This window comes from Chelonoidis abingdonii, chromosome 10 (assembly GCF_003597395.2).
Source record: "Chelonoidis abingdonii isolate Lonesome George chromosome 10, CheloAbing_2.0, whole genome shotgun sequence".
Lineage (NCBI taxonomy): Eukaryota > Metazoa > Chordata > Testudines > Testudinidae > Chelonoidis > Chelonoidis abingdonii.
In genome coordinates, this window is record NC_133778.1 from 19,439,609 (window position 1) to 19,457,696 (window position 18,088).

The window sequence follows — 18,088 nt, forward strand, 5'->3', positions numbered from 1 at the left end:
GATAAACATCAGGGAGGGAGCGAGCAGAGTTATTTCAGTTAAGGGTTAAAGTTGGCCCAAACACAAATGCATATAAAACTGGCCATCAACAAGTTTAGGCTTGAAATTAGATGAAGATTTCTAGTCATTAGAAGAGTGAAGTTCTGGATCAGACTCCCCATGGCAAAAATCCTAACTGGTTTCAAGACTGAACTTGATAAGTTTATGGAGATGATGGTATGATGAGAATGCCTACAAGGGCACTGGGCCCATTTGTGACTGCTAGTGGCAAATATCTCCAATGGGTGGAGATGGGACACTAGATGGGGAAGCCTTTGAGTTCCCCGGGAAAGCATTCACTGTAACGTCTGGCTGGTGAATCTAACTGATTACTTCCTGACCCCAAATATGGCAATTTCCCCCCAAATCAGACTCGCAGAGACCCTGGGCAGTTTTCACCTTCCCCTGCAGCATGGGGCACAGGTCACTTGCTGGTTTCAACTAGAGTAAATGGTGGATTCTCTGCAACTTGAAGTCTTTAAATCATGATTTAAAAACTTCACTAACTCAGACAGAGGTTATGGGTCTATTACAGGAGTGGGTGGGTGAGGTTCTGTGGCCTGCAATGTACAGGTCAGACTAGATGATCAAGATGGTCTCTTCTTGCCTTAAAGTCTATGAATTATCAAGTGATCCATATTGTCCAGTCCCACCTTCTGGCACTCAGAGGCTTATGGACACCAGGAGCATGGGGTGCATCCCTGACCATCTTGGATCAAAGCCATTGACAGACCTATCCTCCATTAATTTATCTAATTCCTTTTTTAACCCAGTTATACTTTTGGCCTTCACAACATCCCTTGACAATGAGTTCTACAGGTTGACTATGTGTTGTGTAAAGAAGTACTTCCTTACATTTGTTTTAAACCTGCCACCTATTAATTTCACTGGGTGACCCCTGTTTCTTGTGTTACATTAAGACGTAAATAACACTTCCTTATTCACTTTCTCCACACCATTCATGATTTTATAGTCCTCTATCATATCCCACCCTCTAGTAATCTCTTTTCTAAAATGCACAGTCCCAGTCATCTTAATCTCTCCTCAGAGGTCTTATTTCCTACCCCTTTCCTAATGGTTCCTAACATTCTATTTGCTTTTTTGACTGCTGCTGCACATTGAGTGGATGTTTTCAGAGAACTATCCACAATGACTCCCATGATATTTTTCTTGAGTGGTAACAGCTAATTTAAATCCCATAATTGTGTATGTATAGTTGGGATTATGTTTTCCAGCGTGCACTATTTTGCATTTATCAACATGGAATTTCATCTTCCATTTTGTTGCCCAGTCACCTAGTTTTATGAGATCCCTTTGTATCTCTTCACAGTTAGTTTTGGACTGAACTACCTTGAGTAATTTAGTATTGTCTGCAAACTTTGCCACCTCAATGTTTACCACTTTTTCCAAATTATGTATGAATATGTTGAACAGCATTGGTCCCAGTACATATACTTAAAACATAAGTAGACAAAGTTGCACAAGCATCATAACATCTTGTTCTCAGAAATCTACAAGAATGTAAAAATATTATACTAGTCCAGGGATAGGCAACCTATGGCACGGGTGCCAAAGGCGGCACACGAGCTGATTTTCAGTGGCACTCACACTGCCCGGGTCCTGGCCACCAGTCCAGGGACCTCTGCATTTTAATTTAATTTTAAATGAAGCTTCTTAAACATTTTAAAAACCTTATTTACTTTACATACAACAATAGTTTAGTTAGATATTATAGACTTATAGAAAGACATGTTCTAAAAACATTAAAATGAATTACTGGCACGCAAAACCTTAAATCAGAGTGAATAAATGAAGACTCGGCACAGCACTTCGGAAAGGTTGCCTACCCCTGTACTAGTCTATGTATTGTATCTGTACATATTCAAGACAGAAGGGAAGTACAAAGTTAGTTATGCTGACTCTACGTTCCTATGCACCAGCAAGCACAGATACTCGCTTGACAATAGTCTGAACCTCAGAAAACCTTTGACATTTAGAATGAAACCATGGCCTAATGGATTTCAGTGGAATCAGGATTTCACTCATAACATTGATTACTTGAGCAATAACTTTTCACCTTCTGTAACAAGGCTCCTAGGGTAGCAACTCCATGGGAGTGAATGAGATTATCTTGGTTAATAGGGTGTCTTTGAATAAAGTGCTTTATCATCAAGATGAAAGTTGCAACAATATTCTTCTCTAGACGAGCCTCTGCAAAACAGATCGTTCCGTTAAAACCCTTTTTTATCATTTTATTATCATGTCATATTAGGAGGAATAAGAAGTGAAATCAAATGTTTTTATTCTCCACTATTTTCCTGAGCTTCCTCTCTCCACTGATATTTGCTACCTTGCTGTAGACGGTGTTTAAACCCTGTGATGCTGAGGCAAAGTCATTATATTTTTCCCCACAACAAAGCAAATGCCAGTCGTGACTTCAGCTGCTTTGTCCATTCACCTGTGGCATTGGATAAGATACTCTTCTCTAAGCCACAACCTGGATTGTCTTTTGCATGTTCTGCACTTGCTCTACACATATATTTCTTCCTCTTTCCCCACATCTGGATATGCCTATTATATCTAGAACTACTTTAAATTAGGAGATAGAAATAATGAAGCAAAATCAAAAGTTGTATCATATTCCTTCACAAGCCTTAATTTCTAAGAGGCTTCTGCTAAGATTACAAGAATTCTCTTTGAGCTGTTAATTCAGCACAGCTGAAGAGCTATTTAAAAATAGTTTTCTTCTTAAAATTTAAAGAGGGAAATCTGTGGTTTCATATGGATTTTTTAAAGCATATTCATAAATTACTAAGAACTTCAATAGTTTAACAAAAATTCTGCAGGCTACTGGTTTGTAACATGAAATATGACATTATCTCCCCAATTCAGGGCCCACTGAACAATGGGAAAATGTGCCATTGACTTCAGTGGGCTTTGGATCAGGCCCTTTTTTATTTTTCTAGGTACTCAAAAGAACCACTTTATTTAGAAATAAATGTGCACATTTTGACTCAGTACATAAAGTTAATACAGCAAAATACTGCTATTAAATTCATTCTACGAATATGTCTTGTGTGTTCTTGAATTTAATTTTAAATAGTGCTGAAATCCTATCTTATTACATGTCCAACTCAGAATAAAAATAGTTTATTAAAATTACATGGCTACTATAATAGAGTTAATACATAATCACATAAACCAATTCTTTTCACTGTTGTAGTCCTCTGTATTTATTAAACCTTTAACTTTAATATGGTCGCAAAGCTATAGTACTTTCCTACCTGAAGCCTTTGTAGATGATAACACTATCCAGTCTCCCTCTATTGGAGTCACCAGTTCCTGAGGTATAGTTTCCCCTTCAGACCTCTCAGGCACCTGTCCATTGAGAAAACTGATCTGCTCCAGTAATGGAAACAGCACATTCAATCCACCAATACAATTTATCATATCCTATGGGGAAGGGGAGAGAGAAAGATGACAAAATTATAGGGATTTTGTTGTTGTTTTTTTAATGTAAAAGAAATATCTATATAATATTTAATGTAAAAGAAATAAGAAGGGCACTTATGTACTTATGAGTTAATCAGAATTCCCTGTCACTTGGAAACTAGTTAAAAAGAACAGTAACAACTTCACAACAGTTTTAAAAGTAGGTTTAAAGGTGTTTCAGACAACAACTGTTTGCAAGTCTTTTGGCTAACTTCTGCAGTTTTACAACAATTTGTTTTTTCTCTCCTCTGTTGCTGCATGAAACATCTTCACAAATAACATGGGAAACTCACTCTAAGTGAAACAGACTACGTGACAGAAAATACTATCAAATACATATATTGGAGAACCAGAAAGAAATGTACTCTCTCTTCTGATCTCTTTGAATTAAGACTAAAAAGTATATTAAAAAGTTTAGATACATGTGAATTTTAGTTTAATAGTGTCCCTATGAAAAGTCTCTGCTTCAGAAAAGTTTAAATACAAATAAAACAATAAAGCAAAATATTTCATTTGCTGAGTAACGTTAATAAAACCTATATTCCTTTACTACTCCTTTACTATCTCCTAAAATTCATCATCATTTGTACATTAATAGGGATAGCATGGAATTTGACAAATTTAATAAGTGGTTAGCAAGCTAGCCAGGGATACCTGTTATGCTCTCAGTGCACTGAAAACTGAAGTGTATCAGAGTTCTTTAAGAGCAGCAAAGAGTCCTGTGGCACCTTATAGACTGACAGACATTTTGGAGCATGAGCTTTTGTGGGTGAATACCCACTTCATCGAATGCATGAGTTCTTTCGTGTGATTTATTAATGGTCACAATTTAAAAGACTGATTTTGAAGAGATATTTCACAACACAAACCATATCTACAGACTAAAAAGAATTATTTTTCTCTCATTCTCTCATACGCAGAAATCTCAGGTGAATAAACAATAAAACAAAAACCACCAAAAACTATGTGGGTACTTCCCCACTTCTTCCTTTTGGGTACTGAGAAGGAGACACCACACTCCCTCTCCAATGTTTACCTCCCCATCTCTCTCATTACTATCTCCTTCCACTGCTTCGCTCCACCCCATACCTTTTCACAACACCTCTCTCTTCAGCCTGCAGAATGCCTCCCCTGCAGGCCCGTGTCAAGTTTTTTCACACCTAATGTATCTCTCCAATAGGCCCTTGCTGTCTCTGTGAGAACAAAACAGGAAGCACCTCCTAGAGGCAGTGCAGAGATATGCTACATAGTGACAAGCACAAGCCAGCTAGTTAACATGCAGAACACTTGTCTGAAGTTTGAGACCAGGTCTACACTACGCGCGAAAATCGATTTTAGATACGCAATTTCAGCTACGAGAATAGCGTAGCTGAAATCGAATATCTAAAATCGATTTACTCACCCATCTTCACCGCGCGGGATCGATGTCCGCGGCTCGCCATGTCAATTCCGGAACTCCGTTGGGGTTGGTGGAGTTCCGGAATCGATATAAGCGCGCTCAGGGATCGATATATCCCGTCTAGATCAGACGCGATATATCGATCCCCAAGCAATCGATTTTAATGCGCCGATACGGCGCGTAGTCTAGACGTGGCCTGAGACTGCTATCTTGTTTCTCTTTAACCCTGCAGAATTCCTAGACAGTGCCCCCACCAGCACCTATGCAGTGTCTTCATTATGGGGCTTCTAAAGGGCACGATTGGGGGTAGGGGGCTGCTGGCTCCTGACACTCCCATAATGAGCTCTTCACACTCTCTGCTGAGCAGAACTATGCCCAACATAGCTCCACACGGAACCAGTGGTGTACAAGCAGCATTCTTACACCTCTGGGCAAGGATAACAAAATCATGGCATTTTCAAACTGTTCATATAAATTGGACCATCCAAAATTAACTAGTAAATGTTCCTACATTTTCTGGAAGTCTATCAGTCAACTAACACAAAGCCTATTCTCCTACAACATTCATTTTGAGAGAGACAGTGTGAGTATCAGTACAGAATAGCTGTCATTAAATGTACATTATTACTGGCACAGGGAGTCTTTCAGAAGAGTCTGAACTTCATGTTCACTGCAGACAGCTACCATTTATTTGTGCATATATTAATCCTCAACTATAGTCTTCTACTACAAATTCCCTACACTCACAACTCAGGTCAACCCCCTTTGTAACTGTTGTTCTACGAGGTGTGTTGCTTACATCTATTCCATTGTAGATGTGTGTGCTTGCCACATGCACTGATGCCATAAGTTTTTCCATCAGTGGTATCCATAGAGGACCGGCTCTGGCACCCTCTGGAGTGGTGCACGTATGCACTAGTATAAGGGGTGCCACTGGCTCCCCTCTCCCTCAGTTCCTTCTTGACAGAACTCCGACAGAGGGGAAGGACGGTGGGTCATGGAATGGACATGAGCAACACTTCTCGAAGAAAAGTTACAAAAGTTAACTGTCTTTTCTTCTTAGAGTGCTTGCTCATGTGCATTCCATTGTAAGTGACTCGCAAACAGTACTACTGGAGGCAGGTAGGAGTTCATGGAGGCAGGTAGGAGTGCCGATTGCAACACAGCTCTGCAAAAACCAGCATCATCTTTGGCTTGCTGGGTGATGGCGTAAGCATTATGAATGTATGAACTGCAGACCACGTTGTGGCCCTGCAGATGTCCTAGATAGGGACATGCACCAGGAAGGCAGCTGAAAACATGTGTGCCCTAGTTGAGTGAGCCTTCACTATTGGTGGAGACACAGCCTGTGCCAACTTGTAACAAGTGTGAATGCAGGTGGTGATCCAATTCAAAATCCTCTGAGAGGACACCGGTAGGCCCTTCATCCTGTCAGTGACTGTGATAAAGAGCTGGGTTGATCTATGGAAGGGCTTTGTGTACTCCAGGTAGAAAGTCAGGGTGCACCTGACATCTAGAGTGTGCAGCTGCCTCTCCTTACTGGTTGTGTGAGGCATTGGACAGAACACCGGGAGGAAGATATCTTGGTTGACGTGGAAATGCGACACCACTTTTCGCAGGAAGGCCAGATGGGACCACAACTGGCCCTTGTCCTTGTAGAATACCCTGTATGGGGGGTCCAAAGTAAGAGCTTTAATCTTAGAGACACGTCTTGCTGAGGTAATAGCTACAAGGAATGTAACCTTTCATGACAAGCAGGAAAGGGAACAAGAAGCCATAGGCTCAAAGGTTGGACCCATGAGTCTGGAGAGGACCAGGTTGAGGTCCCATTGGGGAACTGGGTCTCGGATCGGTGGAAAGAGTCTTCCAAGGCCTTTCAGGAACCTGACCGACACCTTATGTAAGAACACAGATTTACCCTGGATGCAAGAATGGAAAGCAGCTATGGCGGCCAGGTGAACCTTGCTCAAAGAGAATGCGAGACCTTGGTGCTTTTAATGAAGCAGGTAACTCATGATGAACTGCAGAGACACCTGCGTCGGGGAGATAGTCTGCTCTGATGCCCAGCAGGAGAAACAGTTTCATCTTGCCAGGTAAGTTCCTCTGGTGGAGGGCTTTCTGCTCTCCAAGAGAACCTGCTGTACCTGACTAGAGAAGGCTTGTTCCTCTGGATTCAGCCACGCAGCATCCAAGCTGTGAGATGGAAAGAGGTGAGGTTTGAGTGCAGGAGTCGACCCTGATCCTGCAAGAGTAGGTCCGGGCAGCTAGGAAGTGGCCATGAGGCTGCCCTGGTCTGGTCCATGAGTATGCCAAACCAGTGCTGGTGAGACCATACTGGAGCAAATCATAATGACCCGTGCTTCTCCCTCTTTATTTTTGAGAGGACTTTGCTGATGAGTGGAATTGATGGAAAGGCGTACATCAGGTCTCCTGACCAAGAGAGGAGAAAAGCATCGGATAGTGAGCTTCTGCCAAGGCCTTGGAGAGAACAAATCCAGTGACACTTTCTGTTCTGTCTGGTGGCTAATAGGTCCACTCAGGGAACTCCCCACTTCTGGAAGAGCACTCTGATGACCTCTGAATGAAGGGACCACTCATGGTGAGAAAAGAAGGACCTGCTGAGGAGATCAGCCAGTGTGTTCTGGACACTGGGGAGACAAGAGGCTTCCATGTGGATTGCATGCTGGATGCAGAAGTCCCACAGACAGAAGGCCTCCTGGCACAGAATGGATGATTGAGCACCCTCCTGCCTGTTGACACAGAACATGGAGGTCATACTGTCCGTCGACATCTGCACCATCTGGCCAGACAGTTGGGGAAGGAAGATATCACAAGCCAGGCAGATGGCTCTGAGTTCCCTGACATTTATATGCAATGCAAGCTCCTTTCAAGACCATAACCCTTGAGTCTGCAGAGTACCGAGAAGTACTCCGCAACCGAGGTCAGACGTATCCAAAAACAGGGAGACAGTGGTTGTGGGCTCACGAACAACAGACCTTCCAACACCAGAATCAGGTCAGACCCTTTTGGGAAGGGATCCCAGTCTGTCCCCAGTACCATGGGGTATGGTAACTCCTCTACTACCCCAACCCGTTACCAGGTAAAATTGCTCTGGGCCTGGGGCAGGGCTTCCAATCCCCTTGAATGCATTACAGCTTCATCCTTGCCCCTGGGATAAACCAATGTGGCTTCATCAGCACTCTCTGAATGAGTGAGAGGGCCAAGCCTGTTTCCCCCGAGCCCCCTGGGGCTTCCTCCTCATCCATACGGGGATGGTGGGCAGCCCTCACTCCTTTTTCTGCCCCCCAACCTCAGTCCAGCTGCAAAATTTGGCTAGGCCACATTCCATCTCTGGCAGTCCCTACATTTATGTCCTGGCTGTCCACATTGCCAGTACACAAGCTGCTGTGGAAAACTAGGGACTCCCTTGGTCTCCTCCCCTTCTTCTTCTCCTCAGGGCTTCTCCCAGGGGAGGGGGGCTCTCAGGGTTTCCTCCCCCACTCGAGGTCTCAGCATGTCCTACCCTCCTTTCAAGGAAAATTCACCTCCGTGTACTCCATCAATTTAACAGCAGCCTCTACCGTATTCGGCTGGCGTCACCCCCAGACTCAGATAGCCTCTTAGAGGCCCTGTAGAACTGCGTAAGGATCACCCTTTCTGTGATTTCCCCCACCATTTGGGTGTCCAGCCAATACATGGCCCAGTCCGTCAGCTTTCAGGCAAAGGCTTGGGACCTCAAACCTCATCCACTGGGCCAACCAAAATTTTGGTCGGTACTTCTCCGCCAAGTGTCCCACCTGGTCTAGGACAGCCGCCTTCACCATGTCATAATCCTTGGCCTGTTCATTGTTTAGCGCCATATATGCAGCCTGTGCCTTGCCAGCCAGATAGGGCTCAGGTTGCCCTATCCAATTCGGTGCCTATGGCCACCCGCTCAAACATACAAAGGAAGGCATCTGGGTCATCGGCGGGGCCCATCTTACATAGGCCTAGTCCTGGTGTTTGGGTGCCATCTCCTCCTGGGGGCCTCACCAGCTTTTGCAGGAGATGCTGCTGCACATTGGCCTGCTTTCTGATAAAGTCCTGGAGAGTCTTTGGCTGTCCAGCCTGTCAGGTGAGTAAGGCCAGCCTCTCCACGTGGTGGGATTGCTGGAAGGCCTGCAGTGCTTTCCGCATCTCCTCCTGCTGCTTGGCTAGCCACTGCAAGGTTCCCTCCATCTTCGGGTTGCAACACCCTGGTCATGGCTTGTAGTTCTGGACAAGCCCCCATGTGTAACGGGGTCCACGGTGCCCCCCTGCGTATTTGGCCCCTTGGCCTCCCTCTTCAACGAGTCAGGGACACTTCAGTCTGGTGCAACATCCATTCTCTTTATTCTTAATAGGATTCCCACCACCAGTTCCCAACTGTACACAGGCTTCACTGCTACTTTGCCTACAACAGGCCTAGCCCGCAACAGACTAGGAGATTCCCATCTCCTTCTGTGCTTAACTTTTCTCTTTCCCTTCCCCTCCATTCTCTAGCTTCCTCCCAGCCTTTATAGCTCTGGGCTAATAAGACTGGGAGGTGCGGCCAGTTACCAGACAGGAACCGGGCTATTCACCCAGCCCCAATCTATTCCCCTTGATCATGGCTGGAGTGGCAGGAGCTGACTAAGGGCTTCTCAATCAACACCTTCCCACAAGCGGGTACCGGGCATGAGGATTGGCGCTGGTTGGAGGTTGGTGCCGGCAGCGTGCTCTGGACCAAGTCGCAGTGCTTGGAGCAGAATGCAATCTTGTTGGTTCCGAGGCTGGTGCAAGAGCCGACTCCATAAGGAGCACTCGGAGATGAATGTCCTGCTTCTTTTTAGTCCGAGGCCTAAAGCTCTTGCAAATGTGACACTTGTTTCCCCTAAACACTTCAGGCAGCTTCTACGGCGATGCTTTTCCAACAGTCACAAGGTTTGAAGCCCGGGGACAGAGGCATTCCCCGTACCTAGGCCAAGTCCCATACAGGACTGACTATTTCTAACTTTACACTAAGGGAATTATTAACTAAACTACTTTATAAAACAAACAGTAGAGACAGAAAAGCTTGCTGAAGCAAGGAGATGTTCCAGCACAATCACTGGCGGTAAGAAGAAACTGAGGGAGCGGTGAGCCGATGGTGCCCTTTATACCGGCACATATGCGCACCACTTCAGAGGGTGCCAGAGCCGATCCTCCATGGATACGACTGAGGGAAAAAATTCTGGCACCGCTGCATGTGGTGAGCACACGCACTTACAATGGAACGGACATAAGCAAACACTTGAAGAAAAAAATATTTTGTACCTGAGGACTCCAGCTTGGTAGTTCATTTTGATTTGTATACCAAGTAAGTGAGCCCTAGCCTAGATGATACTTTTGGGTCAAAGTCAGACCTGTAAATCAATGTTGCTCCTATATACAGCAGGTCTGATTCTGATCTTTGAGATTAGTGTGTGCTAATGAGTTGGCAGATGGGTGAGTTAGTGAATAAACAGGTAAACAGTGACATAATAGACTATGCTGGTGCACACTCAGTGAATCTCTTCCTCTTTCCATGAATCTGCAAGAACTAAATCATTAGAGTATTTCTGGGGAAGTGGGAACATGAGAGAAACACTGGCCTATATGAAGGACTAGGTAAATTAATTAACTGATGTTTGTTCAACACGTTGAAGATTTAAATCGCTAGTACTAACTATTATTAGGGAGAAAAAGGTAGAGGTCATAAAATGCTTTCATTATTACTTGCAGTACCACAAAACTTTTTAATATTCTAATTTTAAGTTTGTTTTTAAACATTATCTGTGACTGTGTTACCTTGACTCCGCTTTCCCAAAATTTACTTTGACACCACCACAACCCTAAAATTCGCTTAATTCACCTTGAAAACACTGCTATGCGTGGTATTGCTCCTGCACAATGGGAACTTCTTGCACTCCTTAAGCATCCAGTATATGATAACTACTTTGTATTTACATCAGATTGTGATGATTTAATATTAATTTACCTTGATGTCCCAGTTCACTACTTTGTTTCCAGTTAGTCTTCCATGTAAAAGATTTGTGGACAGGTCAAGGCAGATTGGGTTTCTGCAGGCCTAAAAAAGGAAGAAAACATGAGCCTCAGCATTAATTTGAAACAAATTCAGGGTCACTGAATTACCTATAAATTTACATAAGAGTGCCTAGCATACTGAGGTAAGGAAGGAAACAGCACTGTGGTGATACTAACGGCAAGATTTTAACAACGTGGGATACCCAGAATACATTTCCTAATATCTTGGATTCACTATTCACAATTTCAGCACTTACAGCATTCTTGGCCTTTTGGTAGAATGAGAAATAAAATACGCAAATCTATAGTTTAGTTATGGACAGTTTAAGGACTAAAACAGGAACCCACACTACTCATGTCAATGGAAATTAGTTAGATTATCAACTTGTCCTTCAGGAGAGAGTGCTGACTCGTACCCTTTATACCAAGTGAGGCATTAATACCGGTGCTGGAAGATAGTTTATTCAACCATTATAACCAAAAAGTAAATGCACAGAAAAAGCTACCAACCCTAAAAGGGTGGGAAACAAAAAAGACGGTTACTCACCTTTGTAACTGTTGTTCTTCGAGATGTGTTGTTCATATCCATTCCAATTAGGTGTGCGCACGCTGCATGCACGTTTGTCGGAAGATTTTTACCCTAGCAACATCCAGCGGGTCGGCTGGGCACCCCCTGGTGTGGCGCCACTCTGGCACCAAATATATACCCCTGCCGACCCGTCCGCTCCTCAGTTTCCTTCCTGCTGGCTACTCCAACAGTGGGGAAGGAGGGCGTGTTTTGGAATGGATATGAGCAACACATCTCGAAGAACAACAGTTACAAAGGTGATAACCGTCTTTTCTTCTTTGAGTGCTTGCTCATATCCATTCCAGTTAGGTGAATCCCAAGCCTTACCTAGGCGGTGGGGTCGGAGTGAGATACTGCAGAATGCAAAACTGCTGAGCCGAAAGCTGCATCTTCTCTGGATTGTTGCACCAGGGCATAATGGGAAGTAAAGGTGTGTACTGAAGACCATGTAGCTGCTCGACATATCTCCTGAATAGGTACTCGAGCTAAGAAGGCAGCCGACGAGGCCTGGGCCCTGGTAGAATGTGCAGTAATATGACCCGGAGAGGCATGAGCTAGATCATAGCAAGTCCGGATGCACGCTGTTACCCAGGACGAAATCCTCTGAGAAGAGATGGGTTGGCCTTTCATCCGGTCCGCCACTGCAACAAAGAGTTGGGGTGTTTTGTGCAAGGGCCTCGTTCGGTCAATATAGAAGGCGAGCGCCCTACAGACGTCGAGCGAATGCAACTGCTGCTCCCTACAAGATGTATGCAGCTTGGGGAAGAAGACAGGGAGGAATATGTCCCGGTTGAGATGAAAGGCCGAGACTACTTTAGGGAGGAACGCCGGATGTGGACGTAACTGCACCTTGTCTTTGTGGAACACCGTGTATGGTGGGTCCACCATCAGAGCCCAAAGCTCAGAGACTCTCCTAGCCTATGTGATGGCTACAAGGAAGGCTGTTTTCCATGACAAATATAGGTCCGTGATGATGGCAACGTGCCTGGTGACTTGGGCCTCGGAGGTCCCGCGAATAAGCCAGTTGTCTAGGTAAGGGAAGACATGTATTCGCCGACAACGGAGAAAGGCGGCCACTACATGTGCACATTGTAAACACATGCGGGGCAGCAGAGAGGCCAAACGGAAGGACCGCAAATTGAAAATGTTGGCGGTGCACCATAAACCTTAGGTACCGTCTGTGCGGGGGGTAAATGGTGATGTGAAGATATGCGTCCTTCATGTCGAGAGCAGTGTACAGGTCTCCGGGATCCAAGGATGGGATGATCGTCCCCAGGGATACCATGCGGAACTTCAAGTTTTTCAAAAACATGTTGAGTCCGCGCAGGTCTAGGATGGGTCGGAGACCTCCTTTTGCCTTGGGGATTAGGGAATATCAGGAGTAAAGTCCTTTGCCCCTTAATTTCTCCAGTACCTCCTCTATAGCTCCAATGGAAAGGAGCGTACGAACCTCTTGCCAGAGGAATTGTTTGTGAGAAGAGTCCCTGAAGAGGGACAGGGAGGGAGGGTGAGAGAGAGGGGACGAAATGAAAACGAAACTATATACACAAGAAGTATTAGAACGAGTGAAATGCCAGGGAAGTGGAGATCAGCTAAGCCGCACTCCACTGTTCCAACGACCGACACGGGCAATAAGAAGGAACTGAGGAGCGGACGGGTCGGCAGGGGTATATATTCGGTGCCATAGCGGCGCCACACCAGGGGGAGCCCAGCCGACCCACCGGGTGTTGCTAGGGTAAAAATCTGACGAACGTGCACACAGCGCACGCACACCTAATTGGAATGGATATGAGCAAGCACTAGAAGAAGAACACACCATATTTCAGTAAAAGCAGGAGGGCAAGAATGACAGGCTCACAACACTCACACTCTGATACCACCCAAAGTGCTGTGGTTCTGTAAGTTTTATTCCACAATATCATGTAAAATAACCTCACCCTACATTAAGCAGTGGGGGCCATTATCTGGCTTGCAGGAAAAGGTTTGTGACCCCTTTAAAGGCTAGACAGCCAGAGTGCTGCAGCTTCAGACCAGGTTAGTGTGGGGATGGTGACCCATCCCCCACCCCAGGTGACTGGAAGAAAGGGGGGACTATTTAGGTCCACTCCAGTACAGGAAAAGCCCTCTTTTAACTGAACCAGCTGTGCAGCAGGAGCAGCTGCATAAACTTCACACTCTGATGGCTCCACATGGTAGCTGACTGATGAGAACAGGGAGGTGGAGCAGGGAGGAGTCCTCCCTCCAACCTGCAGCAGGAGAAGCAAGTGTTCTGTAGCAAAAGGGGAAGAAGTTGTAAACTCATCAGAGCAGGGCTCTAACAGATTTGAGAGAACAGGAGGAGGGAAGGTGTCCCCCTTCCAGCCAGGGATGGAAGTTCCAAACCCAGTTCAGGGCGCACAGAGTAGGGCTTGAGAGACCATGGGAGACTGGGGATGTGGGATCTTCACTGCATGGGCAAGGACTGGGGTAGGTAGTTCCCAGCGTGGCCTGTCTACCAAATGGATTCTCCTCTGCTGGGAAGTAACATGGATCCTGGGGAAGCAAAAACACTCCCCATGGTGAACTAGCTGCATCTGGGGGTGGGGCAGGCAACAGAGAATTGATTCAAGCCATCTGGGTAGTTGCTTCCAAAATTGTTTCCATAGCACTACAAGGCTTACAAGGTCACCCACAGCCAGGACATTTGAACAAACAGATTGCAGGACAGGAGAATGACCAGGCTGGTAGCACGAGAGCGTGACCAGCACCAGATGGAGGCTGCAGAGGCAGGGCATGAAAGGGAGTCCTTTCTGTCCAATACTGCAATGGGCATCCATTAAGGCTGTCAAACAATGAAAAATATTAATTGCAATTAATCAGGAGATTAAAAAAAAATCACGATTAATCACAGTTTTAATCACACTGTTAAACAATAACAGAATACCATTTATTTAAATATTTTGGATGTTTTCTACATTTTCAAATATTTTGATTTGAATTATTCCACAGAATAGAAAAGGTGTACAGTGCTCACTTTATTTTTTAATTACAAATTTTGAAGTGTAAAAAAGATAAATTAAAGAAATAGTATTTTTCAATTCACCTCATATAAGCACTGTAGTGCAATCTCTTTATTGTGAAAGTGCACTACTGGATGAGGAATTACAGGTAGGATCCCATAAATGTAAACAAACTTGTTTGTCTTAGCAATCAGCTGAACAAGAAATAGGACTGAGTGGACTTGTAGGCTCTAAAGCTTTACACTGTTTTATCTCAGGGTGCAGTTTATGTAACAAGAACAAATCTACATTTGTAAGTTGCACAGTCAGGGAGGCATTTCCAGTAGCACTTTTTGGAGCTTTAAGATCACCAAACTAGTACTTGAGTCCTGTAGGGATTCTCTGGGAAGGGCTTTAGAATTGAGGGATATATATTGGGAGGGGCAATCGGTGATATTAACTTTGAAGATGTCAAAGGCTGATCAAGGAGACCAGGGTGAATTCATTATTCTACAACAGGGCGGTGAGCCTGGGATCTGCAGAGTGGAGGCTGTGAGGGCATACATGGCAATAAGGCCAGGAAAAAATGGGTCCCTCTTTGATTCATGACGATGGGAATCCCCTCACAACATACTAGTCTGTTACAGTTTTAAGATGGGGTCTGACAGGGTTGGGGCTTTCGCACATGAATTGGTTCCCACTCACTCAAGATCATTCAGTAGTGGCCCAGCTAGGTCTGGGGGCTAGTGCAATTCAGGCATTGGGTGTAGGCATTCTGAAGCAAAAAGAATGTATGTGAGACCCCAGGTGGGGAATTGGTGTTAATTTTCCCTTATGCCTGTATTCCAGATGCTGGCAGGCCAGGCAGACACCCACGTAGATCTGTGGGCACAGTATTGTTTACTGGGCACACATGCAGGCTTCCAGGTTGTCTGGAGGATTGCAGCCGGATATCAGTGGTGAGGCAATCCTGAGCTGCCAGGGGAGCGGGGGCATGTTATGGGAACAGCTGATGGTCCATCTGCCTCTGATGGCCTCTGAGCAGGCAACAAATATTCTGGGTCAGACCAAAGGTCCATCTAGCCCAGTATTCTGTCTTCCAACAGTGGCCAAATCCAGGTGCCTCAGAGGGAATGAACAGAACAGGAAATCATCAAGTGCTCACTCCTCTGTCGTCCATTCCCAGTTTCTGGCAAACAGATATGATCGTGGTTCACCTCAGGGAAAATTATTAGGGAATGTGTAAAAGGGTGGACTTATTGATCAGAGCTAAAAGGGACATGGGGCAGATCCTAGAATTTTTACTCCAGGGAAAAGTTATCTGGTCTGACACATTGCAACTCAGGGTGTGGCGGGGAGCTGTGAAGCCCCCTCAGGTTGACAAGTCTAGGACTATGTGAATAGGGAGGTGGCCAAATCCATAGATGGGACTGGGGGGTCGGTAATTTCTCATCTGGACTTAGTAAAGGAGGCATCAGAATGATTCAGGGAGGATAGGGTCTACCCTATCAGACTTGGGAGCTGACAAGTTTTTAGCCAATATTAAAGAGGATATTAGAAGATGTCTGGGAGCCTGGCTAGGTATGCGGGGGAGGCAGACAAGCTAATTGCTGGAGCCTCCTTGTGGCAGATATCCAGTGCAGGTTCTCCATGGAGAAAGGATATGGTGATCAGATACAACGGATTGGTAAAGGATTTAAAAGAGGTATTCTTTAAAGAAGCAGAAATAGGAGTTTCGGGGCTATGACTGGTATGTCAGCGAGCCAACTCTCTCTCCTTTATAACCCCCATCCCCGAACCTCACTTGATGGGTGGGGCTGATAGCACTCACTCCCCCTGTGTATATGTAAATTGTTATGGAATTACTTGCACTGTACACTTCTATCTGCTAGGTACTCACAGACATTTAGGAATAAAGTTGTGGCCTAATTAAACCACAGCCAGTGTCTCCTGTCCTCCTTCCCGCATAGCCGGACAACAACACTTTAAGGAATAAAAAAAACTTTGTCCATAAAAGCAAACCTGTTGCTTTCTAAAAGTTAATCAAAGTTAATCTGTAGACATTTAAAGCTATTGTTCAGAACGTTTTAACCTTTAGAAAAAAACAAACCACTGTAAAGTATGTAAGCAAATGGAAAACATGCTGATTACTACCTTGGGTGTATAGTGAAGAAGCACTTTACTGGGCAGATCTGCCACTTCAGACTCTTGGGATTTCCATGGAGTTAAACAGTTTGGGCCTGTAAAATATTTTTAAGTACATGGTAGATTTAAAGTTTGTGTTAATAAATTTTACTACGCTACACTCTGCTAGAGATACAAATAGGACACCTTGAACTACACATATCCTAACCAAATATTTGACATATCTCCTTAACCAAAAGATTATCTTAAAAAATAACTCTTGTGATTCCATGGGGTTTACTCTTCACAAATAACCCTCTGGTTAAAAAACAAATTAAGTTATATGAAATGAGATTTGTATGTTCAAAAATTGTCAGTATTTTGTCTTTACAAATATTCCATTTCACACTTAACAGTCATCTCTCCCTAAAGATCACCAGCAGTTAGGAAGATCAGATCCTGAAGATAGCTTTATATAGTAACAAAATGAGATTACATTATTTTAAAATGCTGTGATTATTCACTTATCAAAGTGCATTTGGTAGTAATAAGACATCATGTAACTCATACACCTAATCTTTTTAAAAATAGTTTTATATACATCATCAAAATGTTCTGAAAAAGATCTTTCAGTTGCTAATCTAAATCCTAAAGGATGAGTTCCCAAGACTGAATAATGACTTTTAAGTGGCTTATCAACCACAGCAATACACTTGAATACTCTCACTTACATGCCCATATGTTGACAAATCATGTGAAAAGACACTCAACATTGCAGAGTTTATACAAGTGGTTCACACTTCAAGAAGCTCAGCCTTTCAAACCCTTTAGACAAGTTTAGTTTTCTTTGCAAGATCTCACAGATGTATGACTTATTTTTAAGCTTTATTAATTGTTAAATAATACATGGGCTCTTGCATGAGGTTTTTGAAACTGGATATGGACCAATAATAAAATAGATACAGGACACTGAAAATATCTTTAAAACACATGCAGAAGTAAAATGAAAATTGAAACGGACAAAGCTGTGGCCTTTAACTGAATAACTTAATTGCCTAATTTTAATACCCAACTAAAGATTTTTATTCAACTTTTTTAGCTAATGGGCCAAATTCTGCTTTCAGTTTAATTGGCTTAAACCCAGAGTAGCTCCACCGAAGTTAATGGAGATACTTCAGATTTCACTCATGTAAATGAGAGCCCAAATTGGTCGATATCTGTCTAAGTTTTTTTTAACACCTCTTCAGAATTGGTGGATATAAATTTCTGTGGACTTCTCTGCATGTCTATATATTTGATACATAACAGGGGAATAGGAGAATCTGTGTAAATATAGCAAATATATGATAACATAAATGTGTTACTATAAAAAGATATGAATCAGCTCAAAAAACTGACACAGTTTATTTTTAAGGACATATCTAT

At 43.9% G+C, this 18,088-nt stretch overlaps 1 protein-coding gene across 4 annotated transcripts in view; it reads right to left on the minus strand.

Moving 5' to 3' along the window:
* NBEAL1 (neurobeachin like 1) overlaps nt 1–18,088 on the minus strand; it is a 141,334-nt gene that overhangs the window by 54,959 nt on the left and 68,287 nt on the right. For all 4 annotated transcript variants that reach the window (XM_032775343.2, XM_032775342.2, XM_075069994.1 and 1 more), the window contains 4 exons: nt 16,694–16,779; nt 10,947–11,036; nt 3,324–3,492; nt 2,117–2,250 (listed from right to left, as the gene is read on the minus strand). In XM_032775343.2, coding sequence (XP_032631234.1) covers nt 2,117–2,250; nt 3,324–3,492; nt 10,947–11,036; nt 16,694–16,779 — 479 coding nt within the window. The remainder of the gene's footprint in view (nt 1–2,116; nt 2,251–3,323; nt 3,493–10,946; nt 11,037–16,693; nt 16,780–18,088) is intronic.